The 18,945-nt window shown below is 48.7% G+C and overlaps 1 protein-coding gene across 2 annotated transcripts in view; it reads right to left on the bottom strand.

Annotated features, from left to right (window-relative positions):
* PIWIL1 (piwi like RNA-mediated gene silencing 1) overlaps positions 1 to 18,945 on the bottom strand; it is a 510,395-nt gene that overhangs the window by 150,306 nt on the left and 341,144 nt on the right. For both annotated transcript variants that reach the window (XM_077461809.1, XM_077461808.1), the window contains exon 14: positions 15,519 to 15,591. In XM_077461809.1, coding sequence (XP_077317935.1) covers positions 15,519 to 15,591 — 73 coding nt within the window. The remainder of the gene's footprint in view (positions 1 to 15,518; positions 15,592 to 18,945) is intronic.

Raw genomic sequence — 18,945 nt, forward strand, 5'->3', positions numbered from 1 at the left:
CACAGACCTGGGAGGCACAGCCCTCCTGATTTCAATCTCTATTATATCGTGTCAGTTATCCCAACTGTACTATATTGACAAGACGGGCAGGGGGCGGTTTCTCTAGCTGCTCTGCCCAAGGTGGGCTCAACGCACGGAGGACTTAATTTACGCGCTGGCGATGGGCTCTAGCTGTGCGGCTCAGGGGGACAGACAGACCCTGATATACCATTACAGACGCATATGGGACTTACTGTCAGAATTCCTGCAACTTCCTGATGCTGACCTCTGGTCTACTCATGTTATTCTCTATATGCACCAACTGTTTGTCGACGGAACCCTTAAAACCTTTGACACGCTTAAAGAATTTTCACTTCCCAAATTCATGCTCTTTCGATTTTTACAGGTGAGACACGCGGCGCGGGCTCAGTTTTCGGAATCCACCCCACCGTCTTCCACTAATGGCCATAATCAAGAGTTCTGCCCCCCGTAAATTAACCTTGTCCTTCTACGACATGCTCACTACCCCCGTTTCCACCAAATTGCCATATAAAATCAAACCTTGGTGGGAGAGAGCAATAGGCCCTCTGGAGGACGTGGAATGGGAGGAGGCTTTGGAATCCTGCAAAGCTGTCTGACCCAAGCTCGCCAACAGACTGAACTAATATTATCCACCAGGCATATCTCACCCCCCTTCGGGTTGCCAGATATAGAAGCACTCAATCTACCCTCTGTCAGATATGTGGGAGGGAGGTAGGTACATTTTTTAACTTAATATGGTCATGTCTCAAAATACATGTGGGCGCAAGTTGTAACCTTCCTATGCGATCACATGTGCTCTCCGGTCACATTAGACCTAAAACAATGCTTACTTGGGGTGCTCCAAGATACCATAGACAAATACACAAAGACATTCCTGCACGAGACCTTGTTCTCAGTGCGCAAGGTTATTGCCCGGAATTGGATGCAACCCATGCCCCCTAAGCTGGTGGAGTGGAAGGTGGAGGTCAATAATAAGTTACCATATAAAAAGGTTATGTATATTAACAGGGAATGCCCGGCCAAATACGACAAATCGGAGTCTTGTAATCGTTGGTTAAAAGACTCCGATACCTGCACGTAAGGCACCCTGAATCTATGTTGCCAGATGGGTGGGTTGCCCCTAGCTATGTGTCTTGTTAGAGGTCTAGATGACCCACATGGTCGGCACCAGATATCGCCCCTTCCCTATTTTTGTCCTTGTTTGCATATGTTGTTAGTCATGACACTGGTTTTGAAATATCTGTACTTTACTAACTGTACACACCTTTCTGATATCAGTGACACTTTGGATGTATGTAATAATACGTATGCACTTCTTTCCTGTTTTCTTTTTTATGACATAATAAATTTGGTTAAAGGAAAAAATATGAGTGTGCTGGTTACCCCAGGATATCCCGCTAGCTGCTCCCCCCCCCCCCCCCCCCCCCCCCCCGACAAGGAAAATTTGTGTGGCCTCTTTAACAGTTACCGTAACTTAGATTCCCATAAAAATAGCTCTGCTGCAGCCTGCAATCCCACAGAAAAGGCACTTATTCTGTTGTAACTTGTCACACTACTTGACCTTCGTCTGTGACCTGTAATCCCACAGAGAGCTAGCACTGCTGGGGCACATAAATTCCAAAATGGCCACCACCAGTGCACTGTGCCCATTTGCAAAATCACAGGGCTGTAATGCAAAGGGGCTTGTGTCAACTGGCAACATTAAATGTAAATGCTGTCCCTTCATCCCCAGTGCAAGCTCCTGGTACTGTAGAAAACAGACCTAGAAGAAGCCATTCTCCTAATCCCAAATGGAACCATTTATGACAGTGGTTTTCAACTCCTGTCCTCGGGACCCGCTAACAGGCCAGATTTTAGGTATTACCTTGGGGAGATGCAGACTAGAATAGGGCAATCACTGAGCAGCAAATGATATCACCTGTAGTGTACTTTAGTTATCTTGCAAACCTGGCCTGTTAGTGAGTCCTGGGAACAGCCTGGTTTTTGACCTATCTTTTCCAGCAGAGACTGCACGCAGCCAGGACCATCATCTAAGACACTATCAAAAATCTCAAGCTTTATCTAATGAGAAGGGATATGTCTGGGAGAGGTTTTCAGGGTTTACTTTGCCAGTGTTCAAACAGCTGATATGGCTGCAAAATCCTATAGTAAAAGAGGTGAAGATACTCTGGGGTCCTGGGATATACAGTAAAAAAAAAAAGAAAAAAGTGGACTTTTCTAATCAGAGTTGAAGAGAAAGCACTAGCAAAAAACTGAGACATGTTGGGTACAGAAGGAGTTATCGTGGGCTAACTTGCAGTTTGTTTGCCAGCGTCAAAATCCTCCTCTGCAAGCAACAGTATAACCCAACAGTTTCTGAATTCCTCTGTCCCTCAATAGAAAAATAGGATTTTTTGTACTCATCGTAAAATCCTTTTCTCTGTAATTCACCGACTGACACAGTTCCTCTCTTTAGACCATTGGGTTGTTACGCCACCTTTAGGAGAGGACTAGGCATGACATGTTAACATGTAATATAAAAACTAGAACTTTCTAGTTCTGCCCAAGGGGCAGTCCCTTAAGTAGCAACCCCACAGCCTTCTTTGCAGCTTCAGTGCGTCAACAAGCAGTATAACGTAAAGAAAAAAGCGGGTGCTGTGTTAGTCGGTCAATTACAGAGAAAAGGATTTTTTATGGTGAGTACAAAAAATTCTATTTTCTCTTATATTCACCAACTGACACAGCTCCTCTCTTTAGACCATTGGGACATCCCCAAGCAGTGGCAAAACGAGGGGCCGAAAAACAGCATAAAACTTCACCCACCATGGCATGTGGGAACTAGTATAAACTCTACCCACGAAAATGACAGTGTTTGGGAATAACTAAACCCTTTTTACCCACAAAAAACAGGGTGCTCCTCAACAAAGAGGGACTACCTTCAAACCGTACCAGAACTGCGGTAACAAATGCAACAGTGCATTTACGTAAAAGTACTGCGTTTTTAATAAAAAAAATACAGGAAAAATGTATGTGCAATTGCAATTATACAGCTGCCTGCAAAACTTTGCGGGCAAAACAGGCATCAGCCGATTGCACAGACATATACCTTGTAGAATTTTGTAAAAGTGTGAACAGACGACCAATTCACCGCTTTAAACACTTGAGCGACAGAAGTTTGATGTCGGAAAGGCCCAAGACGTTCCGACTGTCCTTATGGAGTGGGCCTTGACCGGAAAGGGGGGCACCTGCCCCTTCAAGGCATAGGCCTGTACTACAATCTGTCTGATCCACCTGGAAATGGTGGCCGACGAGACCGTCATGTCTTTTTTCGGACCAGCTACCGAAACAAACAAGGAGTCTGACTTCCGAAAGGGAGCCATAGCAGACAAATACACCCTCCGAGCCCGAACCACGTCCAGGGAGTGAAGGGCCACCGCCTTAGGATGTGTCAGCTTCAGACACAGAGATGGTGACACAATGTCTTCTTTGATGTGGAACGCCGAAACCACCTTCGGCAGAAAAGAAGGTTGCAGAAGCAACACTGCCTTATCCTTGTGGATAACCAGATAGAGCGACTTGCAAGACAAGGCCACCAGTTCCGAAACCCTCCTGGCCGAAGTAAGGGCCATTAGGAAGCTCACTTTCTGGGAAAGAGTCAACAGAGGGATCTCTCTGATAATTTCAAATGGCGGTTTTTGAAGCACCGATAACACCAGGTTTAGATTCCATGGGGGTAACAGTGGACGCATCGGAGGAACTACATGTCGGATCCCTTGAACAAAAGTGTTCACTTGAGACGCCAGGGGTCGCTGAAAAAAAGACAGCCAGAGCCGATATTTATCCTTTAATGGTGCTTAAAGCCAATTTCTGGTCTACTCCTTGATGATGTAGAAACAGCAGGATCCTGGATATAGAAAAGGAGCGAGGACGCCATCCTTTCTCCTCACACATGGAGATGTAAGCCTTCCAGGTATGAGGATATATCTTCCGGGAAGAAGATGACCATGCTCTCAACATAGTTGGGATCACTGATTCCAAAAGACCTCGTTTCCTCAACATCTGGCTCTCACTAGCCATGCCGTTAAAATCAGCGATGGTAAAGTAGGATGGAGAATCGGACCTTGAGACAGAAGTTCTTCTCGTAACGGCAGTCGCCAAAGGGCATCTGCCACCAGGCGCACTAGGTCTGTGTACAAGGGACGCTGGCTGGGGCCAATCTGTATTACTAGAATCCCCTCGGCCCCCACTCTGCGGAGCAGACGTGGTAACAGTTTCAGCGGAGGAAAGGCATAGATCAGCTGTTACTGATCCCACGGAGCCACCAGTGCGTCTGACGCAGTCGGTACGATCCCTGCCTTTTTAGGTTCAACAGCCACTCAAATTCCTGCAGGGTCTGCATGGTGATTGCCACATTCTCCTCTAACTCTGAGGCGGAAGATGCTCTCAGGAGGAGATCGTCCAGGTATCCCACTATCGCGATCCTGCGTTGCTGCAGCAACGCCAAAACAGGAGCCGATACCTTGGTAAAGACTCGGGGGCTGATGCCAAACCAAAAGGGAGAGCCACAAACTGGTAGTGGGCTTCCCCGACTGCAAAACGCAGAAACCTCTGATGCCGAAGGCATATGGGTATGTGCAGGTACGCATCCTCGCTGTCTAAGGACGCCAGGGAGTCCCCTTGATGGAGTGCAGCGACTACTGAGCGAACTGATTCCATTCGGAATCTCTGTACTTTCACAAAGCAATTGAGGGCTTTCAGGTCCAAGATTGGACGTACCCCTTCCTTTTTGGGGACTTCAAACAGGTTTGAGTAGAACCCCTGGAAACGTTCCGATTCCAGAACACTATCACCCTGTGACTCAGCAGGTCCCTTACCGCCCCCAATAGGGGCTCCCAGCGAGCCAAGAGTACGGGTATGCTGGAGGTGAGGAATCTGTCTTTTGGCCAAGAGAGGAACTCTACCTTGTAGCTGGAGGAAATCAGATCGCAGACCCATTGGTCAGACAGCCGAGAGGCCCACTGAGCTGCAAACTCCCGAAGGCGAACCCCCACCCGTGTTGCGGGAGGGGGCAAACCTTCATGCGATAGCAATTTGCTCGCAGGCTTGCGGTTCCAGGGATGGTTTGGTCCTTCAGAGGTCGTCCTGGGGATGCTTGGTCGAAGCCCCGGGCAGACGAAAAATCCACTTGTGAGCGGAGAATGAGGGCCCTTGCCTACGGCATGGTTCCTTAGCCTTCCTGGGGAAGGGTATCCAGGGCTGTGTCACAAATGTACTTCAGGCCTTGCACTAGTTAGTCTGCTGGTTCTACGCAGACAGGAGAAGCCTGTTGCTCTGCCTATTCGCGGTGCAAAAATTTTGCCCACTCGGTTAGTGTCTGCGACACAAGTGCAGATGTCAGCACTGGTCGCATGGTTGACCCCACAACCATAAACAAGGAGCGAGACACTGCCTCGGCCTTCCTGTCCGTGGTGTCCTTAAAGGTAGGAGTCCCCGGGATCGTGGTTACTTTGTTTAACCTGGATACTGGGGGGTCCACGACCGGAGGAGCCAACCACCTCAAAGGGGTAACGCACCGCTATGTATTTGGGGACCAAAAAGGTCCGTTGCGGTCCACCCCATGCCTTGTAAATGAACTTATCAAAATAAGTCAGATACGGGAACACCTTGGGTGAAAGGGCTGGCTTACGGGACCCAAAAGGGAACGCTACATCAGCAGAGGGAGCTGCTCGCTCCTGAATCTTCTGGGCATCACGCACAGCTGTAATAAGTGCTCCAGAAAGCGCTTTGTCACGCACAGACCCAGACTGGGACTCATCCTCACTGTTCGATTGGTCCTGGTTAGCATCATCTGAAATGACAGAGCAGGGATCACCAGCCTCAGCAGGACCCAAGTCTGCGCAGAGCTCTCTCCGGAGGAGGGGAGGGCGGTGGGGTACAGGGGTAGTTTTTTACCACCTTTGCGCCCACGCACTGCCTCCATCTTGGCAACGAACAAATTGAGGACCGCCGACAAAGTGTCCAGAGGCACTGCACAGTCTTGCAGGCGAACCAGTTGCAATTTAAACAAATGCCTGGATTTCAGGGGAAGAAACACCAGTTTCTGAAGCCATGCTAACCCTACCCTGTTTGCCACCTGATGGGGACTTAGGACAGTGATGGTCCCACCCTCCTAACTGCTGCTGGTTAAGGGGCTCTTTCCCACAGGTCTCACCACCCTGACTGGTTCTGAACTGTCCAGCTAGTAGTGCCTGTGTCAGCTCCCAGATGCATAGAACATACTGCGCTGTGCAGGGCTTCCGCAAACGGTGCTGAAACTGATTAAAAACGTGTTCCGGCTTCAAGAAAATAGCCGCCGAGTGTCCAGTATAAAGAACATAATCACAGGGGAAATGACACCGAACTACAGGGAAATGGTCAAACAGCATGCTGCTCCTTGCCCCACCAAAGATGGCCGCCGAGCACTGTATACTATGAGGGACAGTGAACAAAACAGGCAGATAAATGGCGGTGAACAGCGCTCAACAGACAGCCTCCAGGGAGAGACCTACACACATCCAGGGCACAGCCAGCCCACGCAGGCCCCCCCAGGTGAGAGGCCCCCCCCCCCCCCCCCCGAGAGCCCCTGTCTATGGCACACACACCGCTCAGAAACCCATGCAGCATTCCCCACAGGAAAGGTGGGGGGGAAGGAACAGGGAGAGGAGAGGGAGGTGAGCGACCCCCAAATCGACCTCCCAGGGAATGTCGAGCTGCTCAGCCCCACGAGGCAGGGAGAGCTGTACTTACCAGTCCTGAAGAGCTGGGAGACATTCCATCACAGACCCACTCTCCGATCAGTACGGGGTGGCTGCTGGCCCGGCACACCGACAAAGACATCAGTAGCCCAGTCATATGTGTTCCCCGGATCATTTACGCTCACCGACCGCCTCTGGAGCTGAGGCATGTCGTGGCCGATCCAGCATGGAGCTCTGGTCTGCACACGCTTGCTGGCCAAGCTGGGGAGACTGCAAGGGTAAGAGTATTCAGCCTGTCACCCAGCCGGCTGTTGATAGCAGATAACAGGATCTTTAATCTTGCGCAAAAAGCAAAGCTTCTGCAAAAAAAAAAATCAACGGACCGATGGGCCCACAGGGTTCCTAGGTCCTTCTCCTTCACTAGGCAGAAAAAATGACCAGTTACACTTACTGGTAACTGTGTTTCTGGGAAGTCTTCCAGGACGGCACCCTGAGAGATGACTGGTCCACCTGACAGGAAACACAATCAATCAAAGAGGTTAAAAGCCCCGCCCCTCCCCGTGCTCCTCAGTTGTGACAAAGTATTGACCCACACCAGAGCACGAGAGTGAAGAAAACCACACCACCACACTCTATACCTTAAATTATACCTAAAGAGAACGGGTGGGAACTAGGCCTGCCGCCCTGGAAGACTTCCCAGAAACACAGTTTCACACCGGTAAGTGTAACTGGTCATTTTCTCAAGTCGTCTTCCAGGATGGCACCCTGAGAGAGGAGCAAGTAGCTCAGGCCTACCTTAGGGCGGGACAACCGCTTGCAGGACCTTCCTGCCAAACGCCAGATCCTGAGGGGACAGTAACTCCACCCTGTAATGCCTCAGGAAGGTGTTCTGGCTTGTCCATGTAGCGGCTCTACATATCTGCTCCACCGAAGCTCCGGCCCTTTCTGCCCAAGAGGTTGCCAGAGATCGCGTGGAATGAGCTTTCAGGTCCCTAGGAACTGCATTACCTGACTGCTCATAGGCTAAAGCAATGGCATGCTTAATCCATCTAGCTATGGATGCTTTGGAGGCTTGTTGGCCCTTCTTTTGGCCAGAAAAATTAACTAAAAGATGGCTGGACCTTCAAAACTCCTTAACTTTTTCTAAGTAGGATAATACACAACGTCTGATGTCCAGACAGTGAAAAGAAACTTCACTCTCATTTTGGGGATTATTACAAAAGGAAGGTAGCACTACTTCTTGAGTCCTATGGAACCTGGATGCTACCTTAGGGAGGTACAAGGGGTCCTGCCTAAGTATAACCCTGTCCTCGAATAAATGAAAGTATGGTTCCTTGACTGAAAAAGCCTGAATATCGCCTACTCTCCTCGCTGATGTAATAGCAAGCAGAAAGGCCAACTTAAAGGTGAGGATCCTGAGGGGGATCTGGTCTATTGGTTCAAAGGGGGACCTTGTTAACCCCTCTAACACCAAGGTAAGATCCCATGGTGGGAACCTAGACACCTGGACAGGGGACAACCTCTCTCTGACCAAAAGGAACCTCTTGATCAGAGGGTCTAGTGTCAAGAGTCTCTCCAAAAAACAGGATAAGGCTGCGACCTGTGCCTTAAGTGTCTTGGTTGCCAACCCCTGCTCTGCTCCATCCTGGAGAAACTCCAGAATGGCCGGGATCTCTTGCTGTAAAGTCCCTCTCGCCTGACACCAGCGAGAAAAAATCCCCAAGGTCTTAGCGTAAATACGCCTTGTGACCGGCTTTCTACTAAGGAGGAGAGTATCCACTACTCTGTCCGACAGGCCCTTCTCCCACAGGTTCTGCCTTTCAAGAGTCAAGCCATCAGCCTGAAGAAGCTGGGGTCTGGATGGCAAACTGGACCCTGAAGGAGAAGGTCGCGCCGAACAGGAAGGTGTAGAGGCGGGGCTATGGACCAACCCTGCAGGGTTGGAAACCAAGCTCTCTTGGGCCACCAAGGGGCCATCAGAATCAGGGCGCCTTCCGAGAGAAACAGCTTTTGAAGAACCCTCGGAATTAGCCCAGGGGGGGAGGGGGGGGGCATAGGCCAACCGGAAGTCCCAAACCTGGGCCAAGGCGTCTATCCCCTCTGAGCCCCCCTCTCGGGCAAGGGAAAATAATCTCTTTACCCTTCTGCGGGCGAACAGATCTATCTCTGGATCGCCAAACTGCTGACATACCAGGGAGAATACCTCTGGATTCAACTCCCATTCTCCCTGAAGAATCGGCTGACGACTGAGATAGTCTGCCTCTACATTCAGGGATCCCTTTATGTGAACTACGGAAATGGGGATAATCCGATACTCCGCCCAGCCCATAATCTCTAAAGATAGGGCCAGTAGAGTTGGAGATCTGGTGCCCCCCTGATGATTGACAAATGGCACTGCCGTGGCGTTGTCTGATAGGACCTTAACTTCCTGGTCCTTGATCCTCCTTTCAAAAGCTTTTAATGCCTCCCCGATGGCCAACAGTTCTCGAAAATTGGAGGATGCCTTTCTCTGACTCATGTCCCAGGATCCCTAGGCTGTTAGATCCTCCAGGTGGGCCCCCCACCCCCAGGAACTTGCGTCCGTTATCCTGAGCGGCTTAAGCTGACTCCAAAGGAGACCCCCCTGAAGCCTCTGAGGGAGAAGCCACCAGCGAAGAGAATTCTTTACCTCGATCGGAATGGCCGCTTCTACATCTAGAGAAACTCTTTTCCTGTCCTAAGAGGAAAGGAGGAAGTGCTGGAGGGTCCTGCAGTGCAGCTGTGCCCAAGGAACTGCTGGGATAGCTGCCGTCATCAGGCCCAGCACCCTCATAATCCCTCTGTATGGAGATGTCTTTGTTTCTAACAGAGAAAGGACCGCTGAAGTTGTACTCTCTACCTTGCTCTGGGGTAGAACTAACTTCTGTTGAGCGGAATTCACCAGGAATCCCAGGTACATTTTCATCTGGGCTGGAATCACGGAATCAGTGAGGATTTTTCCTTGCTGATGATCCATCCCAGGGATTCTAAGGTCTCCACTACCCTGCCTAGATCCAAAAGGAGCTGATCCCGATTCTGATTGTAAATCAGAATGTCGTCTAAATAGGGAATCAGCGCTACTTCCTGGAGATGCAGGAAGGCCACTACATCTGCCAGGACCTTCGTAAAAAACCCTTGGACTGGATGCCAGCCCAAAGGGGAGGGCCGCAAACTGCCAATGCTGAACTCCCTCTGGAGAGGCAATTGCAAATCTTAGGAAGACCTGATGGTTCTGAAATATAGGGACGTTAAGGTAGGCGTCCTTTAAATCCAAGGTTACCATGAACACGTCTCTGAGGAGGTGTCTCCTGAGAGAATAAACACTCTCCATGCGGAACTTCATGTACCGAAGGAAGACATTGAGGTGCCTTAGATTTATGATGAGGCGATATCTTCCTGAGGGCTTTGGTACCATATGTGGGAGTAGAACCCCTGACCCTGCTGGCCCTCTGGAACAGGCACTATGACTTCCTGCCCGGCGAGTTCTATATTCTGTAGGATTCCTGCTGCCTTGCCGGGATCCTTGGGAAGGTGGGTCAAGAGAAATTTGGTGGGAGGAGGGGAAAGAAATTCTAATCTGTAACCCTCTTTTATGATCTGTAGAATATGGGGGCTCTGAGTGACCCTTTCCCACTGAGGGACAAAGTGGGAAAGTCTTCCCCCCACTGGAATGTCATTTAAAGGGTCTTGTCGCCTGACTTCTGGCTGGAAAAGAGAATGCCCGACTTCTGCTTGTCCTTCCCAGCCCCCCAACGTCTATTAGGGGAGACCTTTTTCTCCGAGAAGCGGTTCTTTGCCTGGGGGCCACGAAAAAACCTCTTCCTATCCCTCCTTGGTTTAGTAGGGAATTTCTTCCCCTTTTCGGTCGACCTAGCAAGGGCTTGGTCTAGGCCAGTTCCAAAAAGGAGGGAACCCTCAAAATTGAGGCCACATAGAAAGGTCTTAGATGAGCCATCCCCGTCCCAAGTTTTAACCCATAGGGCTCGCCGAGCCGAGTTCAGTAAGGCACCGGACTTGGCGGTTGTGCGCACCGTCTCAACGGCCGCATCTGCTAGGTATGCAACAGCGCTGCCTATGACCTCCAATGAATCTAAGACCTCCTTAGACTTGGAAGTGTGGGACATGTGGTCTTTCAGCTTAGAGATCCACATGTCCGCAATTCTAGCGATGCAGGCTGAGGCCAACGCGGGGCTCATAGCTGCAGCGTTAGCCTCCCAGGCCCTGCGTAAAATAGTTTCTGCCCTCCGATCCATTTGATCCTTGATGTTCCCAGTGTCTTCAAAGGAAAGATCGGATTGTTTAGAAACTTGTGCCAGGGAGGCGTCTAGCCTAGGAGTCTTGAAAAACTTCTCCTCATCCTCCTCAGTAAAAGGACATCTACGCTTCCATGTTTTGTACTTTAGGAGCCTCTTCTCCGGATCCTTCCACTCCCTGAGTGCAGGATGTACCAGAAGAACCCTGGTCTGCGGTTTAATTAAGCCCCTATACATTTTGTCTTGGGCAGAGACCTGTGCCGTGGGCTCCTGAATCTCTTCGGAAGCGTAAACAGCCCTCAGTAGTCCCTCCATGTCGTCGGCTGAAAAGATATGCCTGCTAGACCTGGAATCCTCCCCCTCATCCTCCTCCTGGCTGTCCAACACACCCTCGTCCAAGAATCCCTGCCCATGGGATTCGGACTCATCCTCCTCCTCTGAATCCTGAGACCGGAGATACCTTGTGTTGTCTGCCCGCCGTCTAGACCCCCTAGAGGAAGCGGAGCCCTCCTGGGAGGAGGCGTCCTTGCTGGTGTGAGTCTCTGAATCTCTAGACTTAAGGGAGGACTGAAAGGCTTTCAGAGTGGACAGCATCTCAGTTTGTACTGTGAGAAACTTCTCCATTATCTGAGATGTTTCCTTCCCTGTCAGCTTCTGTATACAGTTAAAGCAGAAGGGTTTAGGATGATCTGGGGGTAATCTAGCATTACAGTTTCCACAACGCTTGGAGCGGGTGGAAGATTTCACGGGACGGCTGGCAACCCCAAGGGCAGTGGCATCGTCCCCTGAAACAAAAACATACAGGCATTACAATACAGCACTGTACCACCCAGAGAAGAGTTGGGGTACCCTCCCCCATCTAAACCTCCGGCGGCCGATCAGACTCACCCCGTGGTCTCTTCCATGGCCATGGACCCTGCAGGTCTCTCCTCACGTTCCATGCCGCTGGCGCCAGGGAGCTTCTTCGGACAGCTAACACAGGCGAAGGCAGCCAGTCTGTGGGAGAAGTGGGCGCCTGCTCCTCCTGGATTTATGTCCCCGATTTAGCAAATCAGCTGTGAGGCTGAGGCTGTGGTTACCTCCATGCTGATACTGCCACCATTTTGCTGTAGACAGGAAATGACCCAAACTCTGAGCTCACTTCCTGTTCTGTGGAGGAAGTAATGTCGTTCCTCCACCAAGCTCCAGGAAGATGGTGCCAAACCTCCCCAGAAAGCTGAGCACCTCTGATGCAAAGGGGAGATACTGTCTCCAGCTGCACCAAAGACCCTCTGGATTTCTAGACCTGGAGTCTTCAGAGAGATACCCTGAGCCAAAGGGGACACCAGGTTCCTTTTCTGCACGGCCACCGCATAGGTAAGGAGAGGAGAGGAAAATTGGCCCCTGAAGTTCTGGGTACACCACTGTACGCAGGGTCCTTCAGCGCTCAGGGGGGCTCTTCCAGTTTCTGCTGCCCCCCCCCCCTCCAAGGAAGATATAGGGAAACCCCCCAGGAAGGATGAGAACACCCTGCCGAACCCAGAGGGTTCCCAGGCATTTGGTCTGGCTCCCAGGGGGAGACCACCAGCCCCAGACTTCAGGTCTAGGAAAAAAATAACAAACGGTTTTGCTGTGGGGAAACACAATCAAAACTGAGGAGCACAGGGAGGGGCGGGGGCTTTTAACCTCTTTGATTGATTGTGTTTCCTGTCAGGTGGACAAGTCATCTCTCAGGGTGCCGTCCTGGAAGACGACTTGAGAAAAACTGAAGCTGCAAGGCAGGCTGTGGGGTTGTTACCTAAGAGACCGCCCCTTGGGCGGAACTAGAAAGTTCTAGTTTTTATATTACATGTTAACATGTCATGCCTAGTCCTCTCCTAAAGGTGGGGTAACAACCCAATGTTCTAAAGAGAGGAACTGTGCCAGTCAATAAATATAAGAGAAATAAAGAAAATAGCTTAGTCTTTTATACAGACTTCCTTCCTCCTTGGACACAAGCATGGTGGTTGGGAGATAAGTTACCTTAAGGGTCAATTCTCTTGTTAGTGGCAGTATAACCTGAAGGTGAAAGATTTCTTGTATCCTCAATGGAGAAAGAAATAAACTGTTTGCTTTCTTAGGATTGTAATAAGTGCTATTCTGGGTTCTGGAGCCTGGAACTTTAGATGGAGTATAAAGCCTCAATTCCTAGTCCCACACTTTAACTGATATCCAGACCTCAATATTAGTTTAAACTTTGTTTAACCTTTTAGTTTAACCTAATTTAGATTAACGTTTAGTCCCAGTTCACACTTGTGTAATACGGGAACCAGCGCGATTCATGTGCTGGTTTCTGCATCGCATTTCCCTTGCAGGCAGTTCACACTGCTCTCTGTGAAGCCCTGCGGGTGTCAATGTAAACGTAATGACTCCCCCAAATTGGTTTGAAGAACATAATGCGAAATCAGAAAGGAATCGGATTGCATGAGTGTGAACACCCATGCGATCTGATTCCAGTGTGGACAAAAAAAAAGGGGGTCCTGCACCATTTTGGTGTAAATGCAAATCTTTCAGCCAGTTTATATGGCTAAATTCGCATTGCACAGACATCGCATGTGATGTGCACAGCAATGCAATGTGAATAACATGCAATGTCTGGCATTGGACTAGTGTGAACTCAGCCTCAAGCCTCATGTACACTACTACAGCTCCTAAACTGAAGTTGAGGAGCAGTTTTTTTTGTAGCTCCTGAATTCTCCTCTATATCATACATGTACACTCAGCCATTTATAGTAGTTTAGAGAAAGTTGAGGTTACAGGCATTTTTTGAAAGCAGAAACATCGCATTCAGAGCTGTAGTTTAGCGGCATTTGAAACGCTGCGTTTAACCACCTCAATAAAGTGCACTTATACCCCCTTCCTGCCCAGACCAAGCTTTCAGCGCTCTCACGGTTTGAAAGACAATTACTCAGTCATGCAACACTGTACCCATATGAAACTTGCGTCCTTTTTTTCACACAAATAGAGCATTCTTTTGGTGGTATTTAATCACTAGTGGATTTTTTATGCTATAAAAAAAGACCTAAAATTTTGTGAAAAAAATGCTTTTTTCTTTGTGTCATAAAATTTTGCTAACTAGTAATATTTCTTTATAAATTTTGACCAAAAATTTATACTGCTACATATCTTTGGTAAAAATAACCCAAATTAGTATATATTATTTGGTCTATGTCAAAGTTATAGAGTCTACAAACTATGGTGCCAATCACTGAAAATTGATCACATCTGATCAGGCCTTCAGTACATCAGGTAGTCTCATTTCATGAGACACTAAAGCCTCATACACACAATAGGACTTTGTACAAACTTTCCCTTGGATTTTTGTACAAAGGGCATCGGCCCTGAACTTGTATTGCATACACACAGCAGGACTTTTTCAGCCAACTTTCACCAAATCATGTGGTTTTTCTGCTCTTTACCGCCACCTTTGGTCAACTTCTGTATTGTTGTCTGATCTTTTGCATTGGTTCTGAGCATGCCTGTTTGTACTTTGTACAAAAGTCCTATGGTTTTCTGTACACACGATCAGACTTTGCTCCATCGGACTTTTGTTGCCAGAAGGTTTGTCCGTTCGCAAAGCCAACAAAAGTCATATGAAAACCAAAAAAGGTTGTCCGATGGTGAGGACACACGGTTGGATGTTGCTCCAAAACAGCTAATTTGCATGTTTGTTGTCAAAAAGACTGATCGTGTGTATGGGCCTTAAGGGTCCTTTCACACAGGACGGATCCATGATGATCTGCCCCGTGAACATCCGCTTGCTCAGCAGGGATCGTTCTGTCGATCCCCGCTGAGCAGGAAGATGACAGGTCTGTCTCTGCACACTGTGCAGGGACGGGCCTGTCAGAGCGCCGTTCTCCCCTATGGGAGATCGGATGGCGACAGACCGCAGACTCTGTCGTAATCCGATCCTCAGACAGATGGAAAAAGATAGGGTTTTCCTTCCTCACACTTTTTCGGATCGGGTTGGATGTCAGCGGACATGTCACCGCTGACATCCGCCACTCCATAGAGGTCTATGGAGCATCAGTGCAAAACTGACAGGCGGACCTGAACAGATCGTTCGTGTGAACGAGGCCTAACAAGCCAGGAAAGTACAAATACCACCCAAATGATCCCTTTTTAGAACGTAGATATTCCAAGGTATTAAGTAGCATAGTGAGTTTTTTTAAGTTGTATTTTTTTCCCACAATTCTTTGCAAAATAAAGATTTATTTACTTATTTATTTTTATACAAAATTGTCATATTATCAGCTTATTTCTCACATACAACAAATTACACCCCAAAATACATTCTGTAAAACCTGCTTAAATTGTCTTTGGTGTTCCTGTCTCTGCCAATCAGTGGAACCTGTAACCCTAAATAATTAAAAAAACTTAAATCGTTATGCTGCTAGGTTAAAAAAAAATATTGTACAAGACATTTTTTTTTTTAAAGGGAACAAAGCTGTAAAAAAAAAGAATTTTACAAAAAGCAAACATTATTTTCACCTACCATCTGTGTGTTAGTCTGGACTTTCTGCTGGAGAGCTCTTACATATGCATCTGTACTGTCATCTACTTCAACCCTTAATGAGACAAAAAAATAAAATAAAAAGAAAGGAGGAAAAAAGAAAGAAATTCTTACTTACAGTAAGTGCATAGTGTATATATGTGCCATTTAACAAATTTTGGATAACCTGTGCAATCAAACTAAATCAAATATACATCAATCTAGCCACAGCCCATGTGAAGAGGCTATGAAGCAGAAATTACTCTAAAGCCTCGTACACATGGTACACGATTGTTGTCAAAAGGGAGTGTTCCAAGTTATTGTCTTGCATACTAACGTACACAATTGTCACTACAAACACAAACGTAGCGACGTACTATGAGGAATTTCAGCTCGAGTGCCACCCTTTGAGCCCCTTCTGATAATTTTGTGTTTGGTGAGCATTGATTCCAAGCATGCATGTTTGTATTTTCAACTTGTGTGACGGATTTGTGTACTGACCATACAAAAATCTGATGTCACACCGAGGTCCCCTGAAAATTTACTAGCCTGCCATCCAACATTTATTGACTGAAAGTTGGACAACAATTGTCAAAAGGTAAGATTCCAGGACCACAGTCCGTCAACAGACAATCCCCTGCCAACAATCGTACCGTGTATATGAGGTTTTAGTTTTTATTTCCCTTGTATGTAGTTTCAATTGAAAGCATGTCAATATGTGCTAACGTGTGTTGTTGCGCATTGCAATTACAGAGAAAAGGATTTTACGGTGAGTACAAAAATCCTATTTTCTCTTATATTCACTGACCGACACAGCTCCTCTCTGTAACTAAATGGGACATCCCCAAGCAGTGCCAAACGAGTGGTGGGAAAAAACAGCATAAAAACTTCATCCACCATGGCAAGTGGGAACTAGTGAAACTAAACCCACAAAAAAACAGCAGTGTGTGGAAAAACACACCGCCATATAACCGGGCATCCTCAACAGGAGTGATCCCCAAGACCGCAACATTGCGGAAGTAATGCAATGGTGCATTAACAAAACAGTACTGCGTTTTTATCGAAAAACCAGGAAAAGCACTCAATTGCAACTAAACGGACGCCTGCAAAACTTTGTGGCCAAAACAGGCATCAGCCGATGCACTACGTCTACTTTGTAGAACTTGGTAAACGTATGGACAGACGACCAGGTCACCGCCTTGCACACGTGAGCAACAGATGCTTGGTGTCGGAAGGCCCAAGACGTTCCGATTGCTCTTGTAGAGTGGGCCGTGACTGGCAAGTGGGGCCCCTGCCCATTTAAGGCGTAGGCTTGTACTACAATCTGTGTGATCCACCTGGAAATGGTAGCCGACGAGACCGTCATGCCTTTCTTAGGACCAGCCACCGAAACAAACAGTGAGTCTGACTCCCGAAAGAGGGCTGTGGCAGACAAGTACACCTTCAGAGCCCTAACCACATCGAGAGTGTGAAGGGCCACCTCCTTGGGGTGCTTCGGTTTAGGACACAACGATGGTAATACAATGTCTTCATTGATATGAAAAGCCGAAACCACCTTTGGAAGAAAGGACGGTTGCGGAAGCAACACCACCTTATCCCTGTGGATGACCAGATAAGGTGACTTGCATGACAAGGCCACTAATTCTGAAACCCTCCTGGCCGATGTGATGGCCACTAGAAAGACAACGTTCCCATGAAAGGGTCAACAAGGGAATCTTCCTGATATTCTCAAACAGCGGCTTCTGAAGCGCCAACAACAAGTTCAAATCCCACGGAGGTAACAGAGGACGCACCGGAGGGACTACATGTCGCACCCCCTGAACAAAGGTACTCACTAGTGAGTGAGACGCCAGGGGTCGCTGGAAAAAGACAGCCAGAGCTGAAATTTTCCCCTTGATGGTGCTCAACGCCAGCTTCTGGTCTACACCTTGCTGAAGAAACAGCAGGATCCTGGATATAGAGAAAGAGCGCGGATGCCACCCTTTCTCCTCACACATGGAGATATAGGCCTTTCAAGTAAGATGGTATATCTTTCTGGAAGAAGATTTCCGCTCCTTCAACATAGTTGGAATCACTGAGTCCGACAGACCCCGGTTCCTCAACACCTAGCTTTCAACAGCCATGCCGTTAAAGCCAGCAATGGTAAAGCAGGGTGAAAGATTGGACCTTGAGATAGGAGGTCCTCTCGCAACGACAGTCGCCAGGGAGCGTCTGGCACCAGACGTACCAGGGCCACTGAGGCCAATCTGGGGCAACCAGGATTACTGGGATCCCCTCAGCTTCCACTCTGCGTAGCAGGTGTGGCAACAGTTTTAGTGGAGGAAAGGTGTAGATCCGCTAGTACTGATCCCATGGAGCCACCAGCGCATCTGATGCGTCTGCCCACAGATCTCTGGTCCTGGGCACGAATCTTGGTACCTTCCGATTGAGACGGGAGGTCAATAGATCCACATTTGGTGTGCCCCACCGCAAGCACAGCAGCCTGAATATCTCTGGATGCAATGCCCATTCTCCTGGGTCCAGCATCTGTCGACTCGGATAGTCCGCATGCCAATTTTCCACCCCTGGGATGTAAATGGCCGACAGGGCCGGTACGTGTCGCTCTGTAGTATGTGAGCTACCTTCCGAGCAGCGGAAGAGCTTCTTCCCCTTGATGATTTATGTATGCCACAGCCGCGGCGTTGTCTGACTGTATCCTGATCGGACGCCCTTGAAGACTCATCGACCATGTGTGGAGGCACAGCCTGATCACTCTCAATTCGAACAGATCGATCGGCAACTTGGATTCCTCCGCTGACCAGAGGCCCTGAGCCGACTGAATCCCCATCACTCCACCCCAGCCGGAAAGACTGGCATCAGTAGTGATCAACGTCCATGTCAGAGGAAGGAACGTTTTCCGGACTGAATCACAGAGGACCTCAACCACCAGATCAGGGAGTCCCTGACTGATTGACTCACCTGGATCTGCTGATCCAGGGACAACTGAGAATTGTACCACTTTGTCAAAATTTCCTTCTGCAGGACTCTGGTATGGAACTGGGCATAAGGTACTGCCTCGAAGGAGGCTACCAGCACTTGCATGCAAAAGCGGAGCAACGACCACTTGCGGCTCATCAGTAGATTGACCGCCGATCTGAGTCATCAATTTGTCTGAGGGGAGAAAAACCATCGCTGCCCTGGAGTCCAATAGTAACCCCAGGTACTCCAGATGCTACGACCAACAACTTCCTTAGGTTCAACAGCCACCCAAGTTCTTGCAGGGTCTGCAAGGTTATCACCACATCCTCCTCTAATTCTGAGGCGGAAGATGCTCTCAGGAGGATATCGTCGAGGTAACCCACGATCGCGATCCCGCATTGCCTTAGCAACGCCAATACTGGAGCCAGTACTTTGGTAAAGACTCGGGGGGCTGATGCCAGGCCAAAAGAAA

The sequence above is a fragment of the Lithobates pipiens genome, unplaced genomic scaffold (assembly GCF_037356315.1).
Source record: "Lithobates pipiens isolate NorthernLeopardFrog02 unplaced genomic scaffold, aLitPip1_a1.2 Scaffold_3, whole genome shotgun sequence".
NCBI lineage: Eukaryota > Metazoa > Chordata > Amphibia > Anura > Ranidae > Lithobates > Lithobates pipiens.